We start from the raw sequence: 19,318 nt of genomic DNA, 5'->3' as shown, positions 1-19,318 counted from the left end.
CCCAAATTGGAGGCATTATCTCTTTTCATGTTGTACGATTTTAACATTCCATACCCTAGCAACCCAGATCCAAGCGATCTCAGGAGACTCGAACGTATATTATTTCGTATACAATCAAGTAATGCCAAAACCGGTGAATTTCTTTCTGGACATGTGCCAACTTACATTCTTGCAGTACAGAATGCTACTATAGCTTTGAACCTGACAACGACTGACGCGTTTGTAGCAAAAACAGCCGAGGTACGGCCTTTGGAGTAAAGAGAGAACTTGAACGTGGTGTTAATACGGACATTGTATAGGCGATCAAGCCGATCGCTCCAGATCGATTTGGAAAGCACGTAAAGCAAATGACACGTATCACTGTAACAGCGACTGAGGCTAAAAAGAACTATATGTTGGTATGCAGAAGTAGCTGTCAGAATTGAAAAGAACATGTTTTGGAACTGATGGACTGTCAATACTTAAATAGGTCTCAACGAACGCAGCAAATCAATCCGTAGACATTCTCGCAGTACGGCCCACCAACATTGACATATGCAAACATGCTTGTCAAAACTATGATGTGGATATCATCTCGATTGACTGCTCAATCGGCCGCTCATTGCCAAACCATGCTTCAGCTCAAGTAGCCATCTCTCGAGGCATCTTTTTCGAAATCTGTTATGCACAGGCTTTCAGAAGTGAGTATGCAGAGATACACACCTATCCCAACATTTTACACTGAACAGTATAAATTAGCCAAAGAGAAAAGGTCCATGTTCTTTCAGAACGTAAAACGACTAGTTGAAGTGACTAGAGGGGACAACTTGATATTTTCAAGCGAAGCGTTACATGCATTAGATATTAGACGGCCTAGTGATATGCGAATGCTGTAAGTCCGCCGGTTTTGATACTCTTAGTATCTTCTGTTCGCTTACAGATTGCAGTGGTCTTTTATTTGGATTAAGGCAAGATCAAATCAAGGCTGCTACTGGATATAATTACCAGAGATTGCTGCTTAAAGCCGGTACAAGTTGTTGCGGCTAAAACTGCTAAACAATATACTGACATCTTGGAATAGAAACTCGAAAGTCCACACTTAATGCTGCCATTAAAGCAGAACCTATACCTGGACAGTCAAATGAACAGTCTTCGGGAGAGGTGGATAGCAAAAGAAAATTGGAAGATGAAAGCAAAACTCAGAAAAAGAAACAAAAGATCCAATAAACACTTATTGCCAGAGGTCCGTCCAAGTTGCTTACAAGTGAACACATCTTTGTCTGTGAATATTACAGACCAGCCATCTTTTTAAGTTTAGAACATGCCTCGTGCTTAATTTTCAATACAGATTCTATTTGAGCCATTGCTCGTAAATATGTTTGGCATATCGTACTAGATTTTCATTTTTCCGCACTAGTCCTCTCAACGTAGCTGCTTGCTTCTTCTCTTCATCCCCGAGCGTGCTGCCGGCATATTGCGGTGTAGATAAGATGCAATGAAGATACGAGAATATTACAGCATCGATCCATGTTGGTTGCCTAACAGCCATGTGAGATCTTGCACAAAGAATGTCCAAGCCATGACTTACTCTGCTTTGTAAAAGTATGTGTCATCACCGAGTTTCACAGATAATGCTTCAAGAGCCTCGGCAGCATCTCTGTATATTTCCTCGCGAACCAAGACATCTCGATCTCTCAACAGCTCCTGCACTACATTTTCTTTCTTCCGTGAGGCAAGAACCCAATCGATTGGTAAGGGGTTGTGACCATAGTATGCTTTTGCAGTGATTTCAGAATAGTTGAATGGCTCCAACCACATGGAGAACAGCTTGGTACAAATTAGTATACACCATCCTTGTCCAAGCAGCTTTATACGCGCTTACCCAGGCTGCATGCAACTTTGTTCGCGCAAGAGCGATGAAAGCTTTTGCTTGTTCTTGGTTGGCATCGGATAGTAACACACGCTCTTTACTCTAATGCAGATGAAAGTAAGAATAAGCACACAAGTTGTCAACTACTTGATCCCGTGCTTCTCATACCTGACTTTTGAGCCAGTCATGGATTTGATACTGGTCATACACTGCTCCAGTTACAGTTGCCAAGTACGGCAACTTGCCGGATGGAGCACCATCTGGTTCGTTGCTGTTGCAAACATCAAAGTCCACGCCGCAAAACTTTAGATACATCTGTCGAAAAACCACAGTATTAAGGATACATGTACGGAGCCGTCTGTTGTCAAGAGTAAAGCAAGCATACTTGGATCTGCAACGACTCGACATCGAAGCTAGCCCAGGAATTCTTCCAGCCAGGCCCGTAAAGGTAAAGCGTGTCTTTCTCCAATTTGGGACATTCGTAGACGGGTGGGAATACTTTGAGCGGAAAGTTTTTCAGTTTAAGGAACTCGAGAAAGGACGGTAGCTCTACTGTCGGTAGCGGTGGCCACTGCGTGCGATCTGGTATTGTTGATGTCATTTTGTTGCCGTTTCTTTGTCCTACGCGAAAGGAAGCCAGCCGCTCGAATTTCTTCCTGCAACGCGGATCGTGAAAGCAATGACCAAAATGCGTCCAACGCTCACACTCAACTACTATAAACAATCTGATACATTCAAAAGCAAATGCGAGGAGAAATATAAATGATCCATCGTTGAGGTATTATTTATAGATGCAGCAACTATTCTTGTTATCTTAGCACTTATATCTAGTGTAGAGCTGCTGGAAAGTACAGCTGGTCACATCAACGCGTAGCTCTCAAGTTCATAACAAAAGCGAAGGTCTCTCTGTTGTAAGAGCTGCGTTTTTCACGTTTCGTTGCATGGTAAATTTGAAGTATAGCCATAGTTTGTGCAAGTATATCAGGAGATTCAAAGGCAGTAACAGCAATTAGCTTAGAGGCTCGTTGAGAAAACAGATGTAATCCAAATTTTGATTATGTACTTGATATCGTATTCCGTAGTATCACTCAGCAACTCTCCAGAAATATCAAGTTCTTTTGTCTCTTAAAGATATATCTGCTACAATGTGCCTGTGCTGATAAAACGCAGCGAGCGCAAATCACAGGTTGGCTGGCGAATCTGCAGAAATTGAAGGGCTGGACGTGAAATTGCCAGCTTACGCGTCGTTGCCATTACCGCCGCCCTTCTTCTTCTCCCCCAAATGAACAAATTCGTAGAAAGATTCGCACCATCACCGCTTCGGCTACCAGGAGAAAACGATGTTCTGAATCTGTGCGGAAAGTACGATGCCGCTCAAGAGCTCGCTTTTCCATCGTTCGATATCCCTAACGTGCACAATGTAAGCAGCGTTGTAGCCGTATCCTCTGCCTTGGGTACCTAACTGTAAAACTTGCCAGCCCGTGGATTTCCTTCGAAGCGTAACCGACGAGGACTCTCCTGAATATAAAATCAAGATCCAGCACGGTACGACTACACTCGCTTTCAAATTCCAGGGCGGTGTCGTCGTAGCTGTCGATTCTCGAGCGACAATGGGCAACTATATTGGTAACGGTTAACTGTATTCCCTATCATTGAAGTCGATACTGAACTGTTTGGAATAGCATCGCAAACTGTAAAGAAGGTTATTGAGATCAATCCCTATTTGCTCGGTACTTTAGCCGGTGGCGCTGCAGACTGTCAATACTGGGAACGCGAGTTGGGTCGTCGATGCCGATTATATGAACTGCGAAACAAAGAAAGAATCTCTGTCGCAGCAGCCTCAAAGTTACTAGCAAATATGGTTTATTCATACAAAGGCATGGGCTTGTCCATGGTATGGTTATGATTACTATCCTGAAATTTGCAGCAACTAATATTTGATGTTAGGGCACCATGGTCACTGGATGGGATAAAACTGTAAGAATTTGGCAAAAGTGACTTTTGTATTGAATCGACACTCATCATGCTGTAGGGTCCAAACTTGTTCTACGTTGACTCTGATGGTCAACGACTCAAGGGCGATATCTTCTCAGTCGGATCAGGTTCTACCTTTGCATACGGTGTACTAGACAGCGGCTACGATTATGATTTGTCTGTGTCTGACGCTTTGGAACTCGGAAGACGTTCAATTTATCACGCTACACACCGTGATGCCATGTCCGGTGGCTCCGTAAACCGTATGTACGAAGAATTTGCAAAAGAAGATCATGTGATTAACTGCAGAATGTATAGTCTACCATGTTACCGAGGAAGGATGGACGTACCACGGAAACCACGATGTTGGCAACCTGCATTATGAATATCAAGATGAGAAAGCCCGATCACGAAGAGCATAAATTGCAGAATAAACGACGTTTATGCTGAAACGTTCTGTATCGATGTATACGGTTTACATGGATATTGCGCTAGGCATTACAATGGAACAGCTCGCGGTTCAAAGAGAAATGCAAAATACGGAGGGAAGATTTTGACAAAAATGTCGAAACGTGGGGCTTTGAATATATACATACTGTCTGCAAGATGATTGCATTGTGGGAGCATGACAGCCCAAAAATGCGAGTGGTTCGTGTGACCGCGAGGTTCCTGTCCTTCGGCAGTGCGTACAGCCGGCCTTCCAACCTTTCTTCGAAACCGTCCACACTTTCTTTTTCTTTCGACTTCTATGTCTAACTCCAGAAGGCAGACAAAGACCGTTCGTTTGACGGTCATTGCTGCAGACGGCCTTGTCAAGAAAGATTTATTCTTCAAACTGCCTGATCCATTTGGTCAGTTTTACATAGATTCCGTACTTCTGCAACGTGCATTTGTAATCTAATCTGGCACGGGCTTGCAGCTGTGGTCACTGTGAACGGTGAGCAGACGCACACGACAACAGTAATGAAGAAGACTCTGAATCCATACTGGAATGAAACTTTTGATCTGTAAGCTTTGTTGCCTCTATGCTTTTATTTTAAATGCAGCTTTTATTCTTATGGATACGACGATGATAATGATGATGATGCTCTTGATAGACAAGTGACAAACGAAAGTGTTATCGCTGTACAAGTATTTGATCAAAAAAAATTTAAAAAGAAGGACCAAGGGTTCCTTGGCGTGATAAACGTGCAGCTTGGCAGCGTCTTCGACGTGGATGTTGGAGGCGATGGTACTGGATTTTTTTTTTCTTTTTCGGATGGGATGATTTACTCAGCAGCACGTTTTTTGACAACCAACTTTAGAAATGCTGAGCCTGGACTTGAAAAAGTCAAATGCAAACGAAGCAGTTCAGGGCAAGCTGATCCTGAACATTACAACCAACGTCAGTGTGCCTGTTCGGAACGGTACCAACAGCTTGGCACCCGGTCGGCTTTACAGTCAGCAACAGCCAAGTACGTTACACACATCTATCGCCACCGAAAGTCAGGCGACTTCAAGCAACGAGCCCGTTAGTACAAGCAGCCTATCGACCAGAGCTTCCTCTTCCGCGGCTGCACCTCAACAGCAACAGGATGGTAATGACGATCTACCACCAGGGTAAGTGGAATATGGTGATATATTTCCGGAAAATTGCATGCCGACTGACTGGATCAATGTCAGGTGGGAACGCCGTGTCGACCATTTAGGACGCCCGTACTACGTTGATCACAACACGCGTACAACAACGTGGAAGAGGCCATCGTAAGCTTCCAGGCTGATCTTGTCGCGGAATATAGATTAATAATAATGTTCTTGTAGGACGACAAGTGCTCAGGAGCAGCAGAATTTGACGGACAGAGAGCGCCAGCAACACCATGCACGAGCGTTGCCAGAGAGCTCGGATAGCAACCGGAACAGCATGCTTATTCAGGATCCTCAGCGAGCTGCTGCCTCACCCGGTCAAGGGCAGCAGCAGCAGCAGTCCAGCAGAAACCCTGACGTCTTGGCGTTACAGCATAACATGACAACAGCAGGATCGGGACCGCTTCCACCTGGTTGGGAGATGAGAACGACGCCGGAAGGTCGACCATATTTCGTTGATCACAATACCAGAATTACGACTTGGGTGGATCCTCGTCGTCAGCAGTATATCAGCACCATTGGACCCGGTTCAAACCTCCAGGTTCAGGTACAACCGGTGTCTCAATTAGGACCGTTACCATCTGGCTGGGAAATGCGTTTGACTAGCACCGGACGCGTCTACTTTGTCGATCACAATACTAAGACTACAACCTGGGACGGCAAGTATACAAGACTTTATAGTGAGGAAAGCAATGCCAACTTACTCTGCTAAAAATAGATCCACGGTTGCCAAGCAGCTTAGATCAGAATGTCCCTCAATACAAGCGAGATTTCCGTCGTAAGCTTATCTACTTCCGGTCTCAACCCGCGCTGCGACCTGTTCCTGGTCAGTGTCACATTAAGATTCGTCGTAATCATCTATTTGAGGACGCATACGCCGAAATTATGCGTCAGGCTCCAGCGGATTTGAAGAAGCGACTCATGATCAAGTTTGATGGCGAAGATGGTCTTGATTACGGTGGATTATCCAGAGACTTTTTCTTTTATCTGTCACATGAAATGTTCAATCCTTTCTATTGGTAAGCTTGCTCGTCATATTGTGAATTTTAGGCATATTAACCCGATTGTGTAGCCTTTTCGAATATTCGGCTCACGACAATTACACTTTGCAAATCAATCCGCACTCGGGCGTCAACCCTGAGCATCTCAACTACTTCCGTTTCATCGGCCGCGTTGTTGGTCTTGCTATCTTCCATCGCCGATTCTTGGATGCTTTTTTCATCGTTTCCTTCTACAAAATGATCCTGAACAAGAAGGTCACGGTGGACGATATGGAAAGCGTCGATGCTGATTTCCACCGAAGCTTGAAATGGATGTTGTGAGTAATATTCACATAAGCAACATAGTCAAAATTTTTACTCATATAACGTTGCAGAGACAACGATATAACAGATGTCCTTGAACTTACGTTCTCGACTGACGATGATCGATTCGGTGAGGTCGTCACTGTCGATCTCAAGCCTGGAGGTCGCGACATTGAAGTGACAGAAGAAAACAAGAAAGAATACGTAAAGTATGTAACAGATCTCTACGATGGGTTGTGATAATCCATACTAACGATGTTCCAAAAGCCTTATTACAGAATGGCGCATCCACAAGCGCGTGGAGGAGCAGTTCAAGGCCTTCAAAGAAGGATTCAATCAACTTATACCCCAAGACCTCATCAATGTATTTGATGAGCGAGAATTGGAGCTCCTGATTGGAGGTATCGCAGAAATCGACGTGGATGACTGGAAAAAGCATACAGATTACCGTGGATATACTGAGCAAGATGAAGTTATCCAATGGTTCTGGAAGGTATGGACTGCTATGCAAAGCTAGCGTTAGCAGCGGCGTTTACTAACTAGCTTCGTTCCAAGATTGTCAAAGCTTGGGACGCAGAGAAAAAGTCGCGTCTCCTCCAATTTACTACAGGAACATCGCGTATTCCTGTCAATGGATTCAAGGATCTGCAGGGCAGCGATGGTCCTCGACGCTTCACTATCGAAAAGGCTGGTGAGGTGACCCAACTTCCAAAGGCTCATACATGGTAAGTTTATATTATTACTTTGTCAGATGGATGATATTAACCATCTTGTAGCTTCAATCGCATTGATATGCCTCCATACAAGTCCTACGAAACGCTTGTGGCTAAATTGTCCTTGGCTGTAGAAGAAACCATGGGTTTCGGTCAAGAGTAACCTTCTGTAGATTTGGTTTAGTTCGTTGTCGAATACCCTAATTCTCAATCATCCCTGCCATCATCTTTCTCTCCCTCTCTCTTTCTTACCCTCTCTCTCGAAATTCCCCATTGCCCACTTGCATAGGTAGTCTTTTTTTATTTTCTTCATGCAAACCTTTTTCATATACCTACACATACATTGGACAAAATAGTATTTATTCCCCAATTGAACACATGCCTGTTACTTGTGGAGATCCATTTACGTATTCTATTATGCCCAGTCATGCATATCCAGAGAGTATTTTGTACAATCGCAATGGTGGAATTCGCTCTAGCAATGGAGCGCCATTTTTACTTTTTTTCGTTTTACAGTCAAAACATTCAAAGAGGGAGGAAAAGAAATCTAAGCGGAAAGCATGATACCAATGCCAAACTTGCTCTGGCCCTTCATGTGATCGAGGTCGCCTGTAATAATAAACGAGAATCCGGGTGCCATCCTCTCTTCTAGATATGCTGATACGCGACCGGTGGTGTCGACCTGTCCACGGAAGGTTGCTGCTCTGAAGTCGAACTTGCCACCGACGGTGGCGACAGCCTCTCTTCGCTGACCCTGTACCATCATGTTGAGCTCTACGCCAAAGTCCACCTTCTCGTTGATACGCTGGTAGTAGCTTGCTTGCAATGCACCCAAGCCTTGAAGCTGGGCTGTAGCGATGAAATCCTTGCCGCTGTACTTTCCGACCAACGACATTGCTGTCTCCTCCATTTCTGGTGTAGGGCGCTGCAAGACTACTTCGGAGCCAAGGGCAAACTTGCTGGTGATCGATTGTAAGTAGGAAGCAACGTACAGACCGGTGAATTCCATCGGGTTAGGGTTCATTGCTTTTACGTTGACGCTGTAGTCGGAACCAGTGTAGTCGTGCTCCAATTGCAACATTGAGTGACCAGGCATGTTTGTAAGCTAAGAATCCAATGTAGCTTGTAAGCAATCACTGTGTATCTTACTATGGATATCTTTTTACATACCTGGGCAACGACCTTCGTCAAGGATTTCATGGACCACATGTGTCTCACCACAGCGTTCAAATTATAGTCGCTGTCAAAAGTTCCTTGCAGCATAGTCTAACAATGTGCAAATACAATTAACTCTAAATTCTTGCTGCTTTCCATCCCTCCTTTTTTTCTTCCGTGGCAGTGTAAACGTACTCTTTCCGTCATGTATCCAGACATGAAGTTGTACATTGGAGGCATTACTTGGGATCCGAGACTGAACTGGTGTTGGACGTGGAAGTTGGGTGATAATTCCTTAATAATGCTAGCCTGAGCACCATCGAACATGTAGTTGTTGACAAAGGTGTCTATTGTCGAACTCGAGTTAACAGCATGTCCAGACGCGTTGCACCATCGCGCAAATTTGATTACCCTTGACTTCGCCATGTAGTCGCTCGAATTTACCCGGGTTGGGCAAACCAAGACGGTTCTTGTGGTAGGCGAACCATCGCGTCCAGTAGAGCGGGTTGTAGGGCGAACCAGTTGGCTTCTGGTCCTTGAGAGAGAAGGAGGAGAGTGGCGAGTAGAGGCCGGGGGTTGCGAAACTCTGTGGTGCTGTCGTCGCCATTTACAAAGCTGGTTCTCGCTGGGTCGGCTTCTGCGCGAGCAAGCTTTTGAGTGTAAGCCACTTGCTTTTAGCGCGAGATCTGGCTGGTTTCTGCCGGGGTTGCTCCAATAAATTTTGGGCGCTAAAGCAGCTATTATATGCTGCTTGTTGTGCATGTAATAGAAAATCTATGAAAATGGGCTGCCTCTCTTGTATACAGTTTTTTTTGGATTTTGGAAACACATGCATAAAGCAGGCAGCTTCTATGTGCTATGGTTCTCGGTGCGCATTTCACATCTATGGAACTGTTGATAATCAATTTGTTGGTCTTTTCTCTACGATATTATATCATTTTGAAATGACAGTAGTATGCTAATTTACGATCACATACAGTTACTGCGCACCGTAGTAATTTTAACTACACTGTCATAATTGTTTCAATAATTTTTGTAGCTTTATTTTGTGCGTTGTACATCTCTCAGACGTTAGTTCGAAGGGGAATAACCGTGTTTCCTTAAGCCGCTAAATGAGTGGAAGTGTACACCTTTTTTTTACATGCGTACGGGTTCATACCGCGTATACTATAAGGTACCTTGCCGTCTGTAGGTCTTGTAACGTATTATACTCCTGTGGAGCATGACTGGGTCCGGGAAATGAGCGAAGAAACAAGTTTGTTACCACCCTGTATCACAGGTTGGGATGAAGACTTATTGGAGACTTTGTTCCCAACACATAAATCCAGATACTCGTCTGCATCCTGTGGTCTCGCTATTCCTCGGTTTCTTGGCGTCTGATGGGCATTTGCATTACCGTTACCTGGCTACTGGAGAAGCGAAGCTTACCAGACTGCATGTTATCCCACTGCGCAGATTGATCTTACCATGGTTCAAGGAATAGCTGGAGCATGTAGGCTTCCATTTGAATGGTACCATTGCTAATGTGGCATAATACATATTCGTAATAATCGTATACCGATTTCAATGTCAAGTCCTTCATTAGATATATGGAAGTCCTTGACCGCGAATCGTGCAACGAAAAGATCCAGAGACTTGTCCTAAGTATATAAGTATTTCTCGTGGAAGACGACGAGCAGACATAAATCTCAGAGATTATCGGCCACGGCTGGTAAACACTTGAGATATCTATCGTTGCTTACCTAGGATAATTTATTCTACTCTTTTGTTATTAGCCAATACATCGTTGTCCAGCGTGTCCCGAAAATACCTTCTCAATACAGGAATAGCTTTTTAAGCCCATATTACATGAATCATGCGACTTAAAGTTAAGCGTCTCCCTATATTTTTACGATGATTTCAGCTAGGATTTCGCTTTTAACGAACAAAGTCAACTTGCCGCACATATATAGCAAGCTTATCAAAGGATAGTACAATGGGCGCGCAGATAAGTCATACTTGAATAAGTTATATATCCTACATAGCATGCCACCAACGTTATTTCTCGATTAAAATAGAAAAGATGGGAGAACACAATTATCTGGTCCATCCCTTGACGAGGTTATAGATGTCAACTCTAGCAACCTATCTCAGTCAGATTTATTGCTGTATCATTATATAAAGCATATTAAACGTCCCGTAATCTCAGGCGATATATCAGGAATGATGTGAGCTTAAGTCTGCCAATGCTTCCAGCTTAGATATGGAATATCCGCGGAAGACAAATTACGTACAATGTTTCTTGAATAGAATAAATGTTGCATACTCACTTAAATTCCTCGATCGCTGCGGGTAGGTCCCATATGGTATAAAACAGCAGTAACGAAGCAACTAGCTGGTCCGTTTTCATTCATTCACAATGTTATGCAAAGTCTTTGTTTCTTTAGCTTGGTATGCTGCCAAAGACACTTGGCCCAATGCTTCCCTTGTACAAGCCTTGTACTCCATTGGAAAGACCACGTTCCTGCAGCACTGAAAACCCCGAACTGCAAGGCTCGAAAGGGCCCAAGCGCGGTCCCTTTCATCCCTCTTCTCTTCCGAGCAGGCGTCTCCTTTCTCCTCTTTGTTGTTGTGCTAAACACGGGCTGGCCCTGGTTTGGCGCAATTTATAGCAACAACATATCCTGAAACCGCAATACCCCCCATCCCACGCTCTATCCACTCAACGTACCATAATTATCACAACCTACCGCCAGTTGTATTCTGCAAACCTTCACACCAGACATGACAACTTTGCACAGGTCATCTACCACCCGCACTCCCAAAGCAGAGCGACACCTTCGTGACGAAAGTAGTGCGCACGTGCCACTCCGAGGACTTCGTCTGCGATCGACTTCCTTTACACAATCCATCTTGCGACGACAACGATCCGAGTCTCACTTTACCCAACCACCAGGCACTTTTATCGGTGCAAGCAACCGGAGACGTCCCAGCTTCGAGTCGAGAACACTCGTCAGCTCGCCCACGGAGATGGTATCCTCTGCGCCGGTCGAGTGCACCTCGTCTGGGGGCCTACTGACAGTAAACGATTCTGTGAGTGGAGGAGGTGCAGCGTCGTCAATCGATTCTGGCTCGGAAGATGAGAGGGAGGGAGCTAGCATCAAGGATTCTGGTGTTAATGTATCCATGTCTGGTATGCAATTTAAGCATAAATTTCTTATCTCTTTATTTCTTACCCTGACCTTTTTTTTTCATGTGTCCATCTTCCTTAACTAGCAGAACCCGACCACGAAGAACACCAGCAAGCAATGCAGCGTCGATCTATGGCAGAGACCTTTCGGGACAAACTCCACATCTCCCGAAAATCCGCCACGACGTTTGGCGCCAAAAGATCGAAAAGTATATTTGGTCGACGTACACAGCATAAGAACAACTCTGCACCGTTGCTTTACGACGACGGCTCAAATTCGACGTATCCTCCACCTCAACCGAGAGACGATACAACAGCTGAGAGGTGCGCATTGCTTGTTTATTTGGATTAGATGGATAAGAATTCTGACAGTGCTCTTTGCAGAGATCAATATGGATTTGTGAAAGGATCGCAGTGGTTGTCAGTAGAAGAGCACAGGAGCTTTGAGCGCATATACCAGCCTATTGCAAACCGACGATTGCAGAAATGGCGACAGATGATATCTGAGAATAATGGCGAATGGCCTGCCAGGAGCAGTAAACGTGAGTTCCCGTGTGTACATCGCATGACTGCCACTGCAGATTGATCATCATCACCGCATACCTAGTCAAGCGATATATCCGAAAAGGAATACCCTCTGAAATACGTGGACAAGTGGGTTTGTTGTAAAATCACATACGAGGAATGTTATTCACTTTGCATTAGGCATGGTTCTACTACAGTGGAGCTCAGGCGAAATTTGAGGCAAATCGTGGCGTATATCAGGAGTATGTGCAGAAAGCAGAGCAGTTGGGATTACAAAATGAATTTCTGGATGTTATTGAAAGAGGTGAGAGTGCAGTTGCATCAATGCATGGTAATGCATGAAGTAACAGATCGAGTCCTAGACCTGCATCGAACATTTCCCGATAATATAAGATTCAAGTCCACAGCACCGAGAACTTCTAACAGCCACAGCTACGATGATGTGCCGGCCATACAAGCTTTGCGTAGGATTCTGTCGGCATTCTCTGTGTATTCGCCAAACATCGGGTATTGCCAATCTCTAAACTACATTGCCGGTTTCTTGTTACTGTTTATGAACGAAGAGGAAGCGTTTTGGACGTTTGTAACAGCGATACATGATATCTTGCCTCCCAGTGTCTACGACGTGACTATGGAAGGAGCCAACATTGACCAAACGGTGCTCATGATGCTTCTATCTGAGCGATGTCCACAGATATGGAATCGCCTCGGTGGCGGTCGAAGCTTTTGGGAGTGTGAGCAGGCTGAAGCCAATGGACTGCCGACAACGTCTCTTGTTACTAGTCATTGGTTCCTCACATTATTTATCAATATCCTCCCAACCGAGGTAAGCATCACATCAGCAAAGAAAGTACGTTGCACAGTAATCTCTAAAGATTATTTGCTCTAGTCTGTCTTGAGAGTGTGGGATTGTCTATTCTAGTAAGTAAATTTACACACAGACGCGTTCTACCGCCCACTCTAAATCCGTTTTTTTAATTATCATTTCTACAGCGAGGGACAGCATACCATATTTCGGGTTGCATTAGCGATATTCAAGATGAATGAACATGAAATTTTAGCAGTAAATGATTCGCTGGAAATATTCCAAGTGGTCCAGGTACGTTTATACATTCCCTTTATCGGGTCCACAATGCGATGCTTAAAACGTAATACAAATGATAATAAGAATATGCCGAAACGCATGATCGACTGCCACGCGCTGATGGATGTAAGCTGCATGAATCGAAACAAATAAGCAAATTTATTGATCGTTTCAAATTCAGGCAACGTACAACAAGTACGGCTCACTCACTCGGACAAACCAGCAAGATCTTGATCGGCGTCGCGCAATTTTCAAGACACGGCGCGAAGAGCGGCGTAAAAAATTACCTGCTGCGCAAACAACAAAGCTCAAACGAAGCACCGTAAGGGGCACGATTATACACAAGGCTATGGAAGCGCGTCGACTGGTAGAGAGAGCAAAGACTGTGCGGCGATAGAAGGGTGCTACTACACTTTGATTTACAATACCATCCTGCAATATCTTTATCTCTTGTTCTCTGATAAAGATGCATTTCCTTTTTCTTTCTCTCTTGGCTCACGATGATGTCCATATACGTAGGACTGGGATGATAACTGTGAATTACGAAAATGAATGTTTATTATTATCATTATCGTTACCATTAACTCCTAAGAGATATTCTATATACTTTAGTCACGATCAAGCGGCAATCGTGACCAGAATCGCTGCTGGATGAGCGCTTTCTTGAATTCTGTTTGGAGGTCGCTGCCAGCGGACCCAGTGACTACACCGTCCTTGTCTTGGATATCCATATTGACGGCAGAGTTGATAAACTTGACACCTTCGCTGGAAGCTGCAATAGGCTTTCCGTGGCGATAGGCATCGAGAACAAAGACCTTGGGTTCATCGTACGGGAACTCGCTCACATTGTCTGACAAGACCTTGATACCCTTTTCACCGCCGGGGACGTAGAGAGCATCGTAAAGGACAGACGAGGTATGCAGATACGTAGCAGTAATGTTCAGACCGCCTTGATCACCGAGGTTAACACCGACATAGTCAACGTAGGCACCTTCCGAAGCAAGATAGTCATACATGGCCTTAGCTTCTTCGGTATTGGTACCTGGAGCTGTCAGAATAGCGACCGTGCGGGTGCGAATGTTGTCAGGTTTGGGATACAATTCAATGGAAAGACCAGTGGACGTCTGGTTCTTGTTCTCGACAATTTTTTCGGGCAAGGGGACATTGATAGACTTAGCGATACGACGAGCAAGGTCGTTATCGACATGATTGATGACATTGATCATACGCTTGCGAACGTCCAGCGACTTGGACTTGCCTATCTCGAAGCGGAGACCATCGATCATCTGTTGCTTCTCAGCCGGGGTCAGAGAGTTGTAGAACAGTTGAGCTTGCGAGTAGTAATCAAAGAATTTGGCGCTGCGTCCACGTTGCTTTTTGCCATGGATTTCCTCCGGATAGTCAATGTATCCACCTTGGTCAGGGTCGACCATCGAAGGCGTGTTACGTTGGAGACCATTCGGGTGGTAGGCGACATTGCCGATAAACGTGTTCATTTGGAGGTAGCCGTCCCTCTTTTTACAAGAAATACCATGGTTAAGTTACGGGAATGGTAACAATGAAAGTCAGGCCTATTGAAATTTACCTGGTTATTGTGCACAGCGTTGATAGGTCGGTTGATGGGGATTTGCATGAAATTGGCCGAGTTCATACGGTTCAACTGTGTGTCCAAGTAACTGAACAGACGGCCTTGAAGCAAAGGATCGTTGGTAAAGCCAATACCGCGAACAATGTGACCAGGGTGGAAGGTAACTTGCTCCGTCTCCGAAAAGTAGTTGTTAACGTTGCGGTTTAATACCATCTTGCCGATACGCGTCACAGGAACCAAAGACTCGGGAACAATCTTGGTAGGGTCCAAGAGATCAAAGTCAAACTTGTCTTCGTCTTCCTCAGGTATGATCTGTACACCGAGTTCCCATTCTGGATAGTCGCCACGCTCAATAGCAGTATACTGAGCGTATAACAAGAATAGTTAATCACAATTCGGTGAACATTTTTCTTTGTCCATGTCCAAGACTCACCAGATCGTTTCTGTGGAAATCGATATCCTTTCCAGCTATCTTCTGCGCTTCATCCTGTTCAAAACGATTGATTTATATATTAGCTTACTGACATAGAGTTACTAACGACTGTTTTAAATAACTCACCCAAACAAGGTTGGAGAGACCCTGGAGAGGTTTCCAGTGGAACTTGACAAACACAGACTTGCCTTCCTCGTTGATTAATCGGAATCTGGTGGTCTGGAGTTAGCAAAATGGGCAGCAACGCAATCGGTTTATCCAGACTTACGTATGGACACCAAAACCTTCAACTTGACGGAAACTTCTCGGAATACCGCGACCAGAGAGAGCCCAGAAAACAGTGTGCAAAGTTTCTGGGAATTCGGCGAAGAAATCATAGGCAGTTTCGTGAGCTGTACCGGCTTGAGGAACTTCCTTGTCTGGCTCTGGTTTGCCAGCGTGGATCAAGTCTGGGAACTTGATACCGTCTATGTAAAATAGCAGTGGTCATCAGCAAATGTTCACCACGGATAAGCAGCAAATCCTATCATCGGGAAGCTTACCCTGTACAAAGAACGGTGCAATGGCGTTTCCGACTATATACAACGCGGTTATAAGTTCTTGCACTCGAAAAAAAGAATAAAGTTTCTGTCTACACCGAAAAAAGAATTAAAAACTTGCCTAGATCCCACAAACCCTCCTCGGTGTAGAACCGAGTAGCAAAACCGCGAACGTCGCGAACAGTGTCAGGCGAGCCACGGGAACCAAGCACGGTCGAGAATCGCACAAAGACCGGCGTTCTTTTGCCAGGTTCACGCAAGAACTTGGCAGCGGTGATGTTGCCCCAGTCAGCGTAGGGTTCAAAGTAGCCGTGGGCACCGACACCTCGAGCGTGTACCGCGCGCTCGGGAATTCGTTCATGGTCTACACGAAAGATAATTGCATGGTTACAATAAATACAAAATCAATTGAAGGTTTAGATACAATAATACGTACCAAAGTGCATGATCTTTTCACGCATCATAAAGTCTTCAAGCAGTGTAGGGCCGCGCAAACCAGCCTTCAAACTGTCCGTGTTGTTTACAAGCTGACCAAAGTTCGTAGTTTCTTGAGTGCCAGCGTCGTTGCGCGTGAAAGCCTTGAGCTGGGCGGCTTTCGCATCTTCGCTGTTATCACCAACAGGGTTTTGAAAAGCGCATGTTTCTTCAGCAAAAGCTACTTGCTGCTGGAGCAAGAGTGCAACGCTTGCAACAATTCCGAGAAGCGAACCGGCTTTCATCCGTAGAGTAGAAAAAAGAGCAGGGAGTTGATTGAAAGACTGTGGAGCCTACATAGCAGATACATGTTTGCCATTCTTATATAGGTCCGGCTAGAGTTTTTTCCATCCGTCATGTTTTAATCCTGGCACAGACGATACTGTCGATCGACGATATCTATTTGAGACACAGCACCCGGTGACTTTGCGAGCACACAGGTTCCCATCGTCTGCGCGGTTTGCTTGTCAGCGTGGGCCGCTGCTGAATAAGCCGGAGCTCATTGGCTGCTAGGTGCCCAGCAAGGTCGGGTGATGTAAAACTTTGCTTTGCATGACTGCTGCTACACCATCGCCGCATACAATTGCAGACTAAGGAGCGCGCTCTGCTTTGTCTCAGATGTCCGAACCATGCGACTTTCTGTAGTCAGCGAACGCTTGCATGTGCTTGTTACGTGCGACCAAGGCGATGAAAACAAACAAATATAACTGGACCTGCAGCAGCAGCTAGCTAGCCAGCTAGAATAGTAGTGGCTAACAGTCAATACGGAAGTTCTTCATGCTTCTGCTTTGTGACACCTCTGGTTATGACATTCGGGCGGGGAATCGAAGATCTGGAAAAATGGTATGTAGCATTTAATTCCGCTCGATTTGATTACATAGCAGCGTCTGATAGGCAGACGGGACTTGTGTGCTTGCTTACTGTATCTACCCGCTTCCAGATCCTGAGAAGAGCGGATTTTCGTGGCACAATCATTTCATGAACCCAGCGAATCAGCAGGATCACTGCACGAGCAAGAGCGCGGCTATGGCCGTGTTAATCTTGCATATTACACATCTCCGGCTTTTCCACGAGTATCTAAATCATGAATAATATTTCAATCCATTGAAATCATTTGCTTGAGATAATGCTTAGGACTTCTTTCACGTTCCAAGCGAGAAAAAAGCATATTCTAGTGAGTTGTGGATTAGCCCAATATGTAACTATGTATCGTCGTGACATACAGGCATCAACTTTAGAAAACTATATTTGACTCAGTGAGGTTTATCTCCTATCTTGAATATCGGCAATTGATCTGAAGCATTGCTACGAAAGCTAGTCCCATTAATTGTTTGATATCCGCGTTTGCATATAAGGTGCATTGATGCCAGGTCTGCTAGCACCGGTTGCCACCGACTGCCGTCAATGCCGACAGAGACTGCGTGTAGCTCCGCCAGTATTCTCCTCCTCAACAGCAAGCGTAGTTCAAGGATGGCGACGCCATCGCCCAACAAGCCCGTGTCCAAACATAACAGCTCTCCTCAATCGTCAGCCAAAGCAGCGGCGGACGACGATGTCGATGATTCTGAACCAGTGGAATCGGGTGTCAAGGGTGAGGCAAAGAAAGACATGAAAAACGTCACAAACTACGTCAACGAAGAACTTGCACAGAGGCAAGTTGATGCAAATAAACTTGGCAAGGTGAGTGTAAATAAAGGATAACTACGTAACCAAATGGCAAATAACGTATTTATTGGTACAATGGATATGTATACGTAAATAGTCCTTGACGTTCCTCCAAGATGCTGCAAAATGTCACAAGCAAAAGACAAGGTACGTAGGCTGCAAGTTCCCAAGATGATGGCTTTTCTTATATATTGATACAAATACGTGTTTAGTGCGAAACCTCAAGGAGCAGCGCCATTGAACAAGAAGGATGTAGAATTCATTGCAAGTATCCATTTATTCGATTAAGGATATTCATTACTAAGTGACTTACAATGATGTATATACAGATTGCTCAAATGCAAGTTTCAAGAGTAGAAGCGGAAAAGGCATTGAGAAAGGAGAATGGAGACCTAGTATCCGCACTCTGTTACCTGGTAGAAAAGTAATAAAGGTGTTTTTGCGGGGAGAGATTACGTGACACAAAAAGTCCATCAGTGCTCTCGCGCACGCCATATTTGAAGCAGTTTGTTCACCCTTTCGCGATGCTACCAATGTACCGACAGGTAGTATGCATTCCTATGTGAGAATGGCCCCATGTAAAGCTAAAGGAGCGTGTCTAGGCAACTTCCAAGCTTCTCGTTGCTCGAGCAGCCATGCGCCCTTTCTCGGTCGTAAGTAACAGAGCTAGTGAGGCCGCGATTTGCAACAACCGATTGACAGCAGCAAGCTAGGCCTCTATTGCTCAGAGTAGATGGTCTGACCTTGTTAAGCAGACAAAAGAGTCGTTGCAGATAAAGGAAGTCAGCCCATCCGAGCTGAAAACCGAGCTTGCAGGTGCTCAGCATCAGCCGATCATTATCGACGTCCGCGAAGGACCTGAGTGGCAGAAAACAGGAAAGGTACTTTCTCTCTCTCTCTCTCCCTCTCCCTCTCTCTATCAAAAATACATCTGCATATTCCTATAAGGGCAATTATTGAAATTGAGTCGATCTGCATAGATCCCCAACGCTGTTTGTCTTTCGCGCGGCGTTTTGGAGCTGACCGTCGAAGATGTTGTACCTCCGGAATCTGACAAACCTATCGTACTCTACTGTGCCGGCGGACTACGAAGTATCATGGCCGCTGAATCTCTTATTCGTATGGGGTACAACAAGGACAATATCAAGAGCTTAAAAGGTGGATTTGTAGCTTGGAAGAAAGAAGGCTTTGACGTTCAAAAGGATTAGAACAAGAATAGATGT

The 19,318-nt window shown here is 45.0% G+C and overlaps 9 protein-coding genes across 9 annotated transcripts; 6 read left to right on the top strand and 3 right to left on the bottom strand.

Annotated features, from left to right (window-relative positions):
* Positions 1–27: 27 nt before the first annotated feature.
* Positions 28–1,206, top strand: VTP01DRAFT_5665 (uncharacterized protein; the record flags this gene model as incomplete). Its single annotated transcript, XM_069384482.1, has 7 exons — positions 28–118; positions 176–240; positions 300–398; positions 470–680; positions 739–871; positions 927–1,006; positions 1,061–1,206. The coding sequence occupies 7 exons, from the start codon at positions 28–30 to the stop codon at positions 1,204–1,206; spliced, it is 825 nt and encodes a 274-aa protein (XP_069235107.1).
* Positions 1,207–1,330: 124 nt separating this feature from the next.
* On the bottom strand, positions 1,331–2,450 carry VTP01DRAFT_5664 (uncharacterized protein; the record flags this gene model as incomplete). Its single annotated transcript, XM_069384481.1, has 5 exons — positions 1,331–1,517; positions 1,568–1,806; positions 1,862–1,951; positions 2,018–2,164; positions 2,235–2,450. The coding sequence occupies 5 exons, from the start codon at positions 2,448–2,450 to the stop codon at positions 1,331–1,333; spliced, it is 879 nt and encodes a 292-aa protein (XP_069235106.1).
* A 681-nt stretch (positions 2,451–3,131) lies between these two features.
* Positions 3,132–4,245, top strand: VTP01DRAFT_5663 (uncharacterized protein; the record flags this gene model as incomplete). Its single annotated transcript, XM_069384480.1, has 6 exons — positions 3,132–3,269; positions 3,328–3,475; positions 3,532–3,743; positions 3,797–3,826; positions 3,882–4,086; positions 4,142–4,245. 6 exons carry the CDS (start codon positions 3,132–3,134, stop codon positions 4,243–4,245), a joined length of 837 nt encoding a protein of 278 aa, XP_069235105.1.
* Positions 4,246–4,571: 326 nt separating this feature from the next.
* Positions 4,572–7,626, top strand: VTP01DRAFT_5662 (uncharacterized protein; the record flags this gene model as incomplete). The annotated part of the gene is made up of 12 exons (XM_069384479.1): positions 4,572–4,674; positions 4,743–4,830; positions 4,921–5,054; positions 5,128–5,422; positions 5,486–5,566; positions 5,624–6,105; positions 6,165–6,465; positions 6,519–6,764; positions 6,822–6,959; positions 7,018–7,243; positions 7,306–7,475; positions 7,527–7,626. 12 exons carry the CDS (start codon positions 4,572–4,574, stop codon positions 7,624–7,626), a joined length of 2,364 nt encoding a protein of 787 aa, XP_069235104.1.
* A 384-nt stretch (positions 7,627–8,010) lies between these two features.
* Positions 8,011–9,225, bottom strand: VTP01DRAFT_5661 (uncharacterized protein; the record flags this gene model as incomplete). Its single annotated transcript, XM_069384478.1, has 4 exons — positions 8,011–8,568; positions 8,634–8,729; positions 8,814–8,965; positions 9,030–9,225. The coding sequence occupies 4 exons, from the start codon at positions 9,223–9,225 to the stop codon at positions 8,011–8,013; spliced, it is 1,002 nt and encodes a 333-aa protein (XP_069235103.1).
* A 2,156-nt stretch (positions 9,226–11,381) lies between these two features.
* Positions 11,382–13,793, top strand: VTP01DRAFT_5660 (uncharacterized protein; the record flags this gene model as incomplete). The annotated part of the gene is made up of 10 exons (XM_069384477.1): positions 11,382–11,790; positions 11,877–12,111; positions 12,172–12,329; positions 12,395–12,441; positions 12,493–12,616; positions 12,675–13,138; positions 13,202–13,233; positions 13,306–13,411; positions 13,481–13,522; positions 13,578–13,793. 10 exons carry the CDS (start codon positions 11,382–11,384, stop codon positions 13,791–13,793), a joined length of 1,833 nt encoding a protein of 610 aa, XP_069235102.1.
* Positions 13,794–14,004: 211 nt separating this feature from the next.
* VTP01DRAFT_5659 (uncharacterized protein) lies at positions 14,005–16,675 on the bottom strand (the record flags this gene model as incomplete). The annotated part of the gene is made up of 8 exons (XM_069384475.1): positions 14,005–14,910; positions 14,982–15,347; positions 15,418–15,471; positions 15,544–15,628; positions 15,686–15,884; positions 15,960–15,992; positions 16,093–16,320; positions 16,393–16,675. 8 exons carry the CDS (start codon positions 16,673–16,675, stop codon positions 14,005–14,007), a joined length of 2,154 nt encoding a protein of 717 aa, XP_069235101.1.
* Positions 16,676–17,834: 1,159 nt separating this feature from the next.
* Positions 17,835–18,523, top strand: VTP01DRAFT_5658 (uncharacterized protein; the record flags this gene model as incomplete). Its single annotated transcript, XM_069384474.1, has 4 exons — positions 17,835–18,110; positions 18,193–18,242; positions 18,308–18,359; positions 18,425–18,523. The coding sequence occupies 4 exons, from the start codon at positions 17,835–17,837 to the stop codon at positions 18,521–18,523; spliced, it is 477 nt and encodes a 158-aa protein (XP_069235100.1).
* A 96-nt stretch (positions 18,524–18,619) lies between these two features.
* On the top strand, positions 18,620–19,303 carry VTP01DRAFT_5657 (uncharacterized protein; the record flags this gene model as incomplete). Its single annotated transcript, XM_069384473.1, has 4 exons — positions 18,620–18,640; positions 18,698–18,748; positions 18,809–18,976; positions 19,076–19,303. The coding sequence occupies 4 exons, from the start codon at positions 18,620–18,622 to the stop codon at positions 19,301–19,303; spliced, it is 468 nt and encodes a 155-aa protein (XP_069235099.1).
* Between the last annotated feature and the right edge of the window lie 15 nt (positions 19,304–19,318).

This window comes from Rhizomucor pusillus, assembly GCF_041956525.1.
Source record: "Rhizomucor pusillus strain CBS 183.67 unplaced genomic scaffold VTP01scaffold_24, whole genome shotgun sequence".
NCBI classification, from domain to species: domain Eukaryota; kingdom Fungi; phylum Mucoromycota; class Mucoromycetes; order Mucorales; family Lichtheimiaceae; genus Rhizomucor; species Rhizomucor pusillus.
The sequence above is the reverse complement of the archived record's forward strand: the minus strand, read 5'-3'. Positions and strand labels throughout refer to the sequence as shown.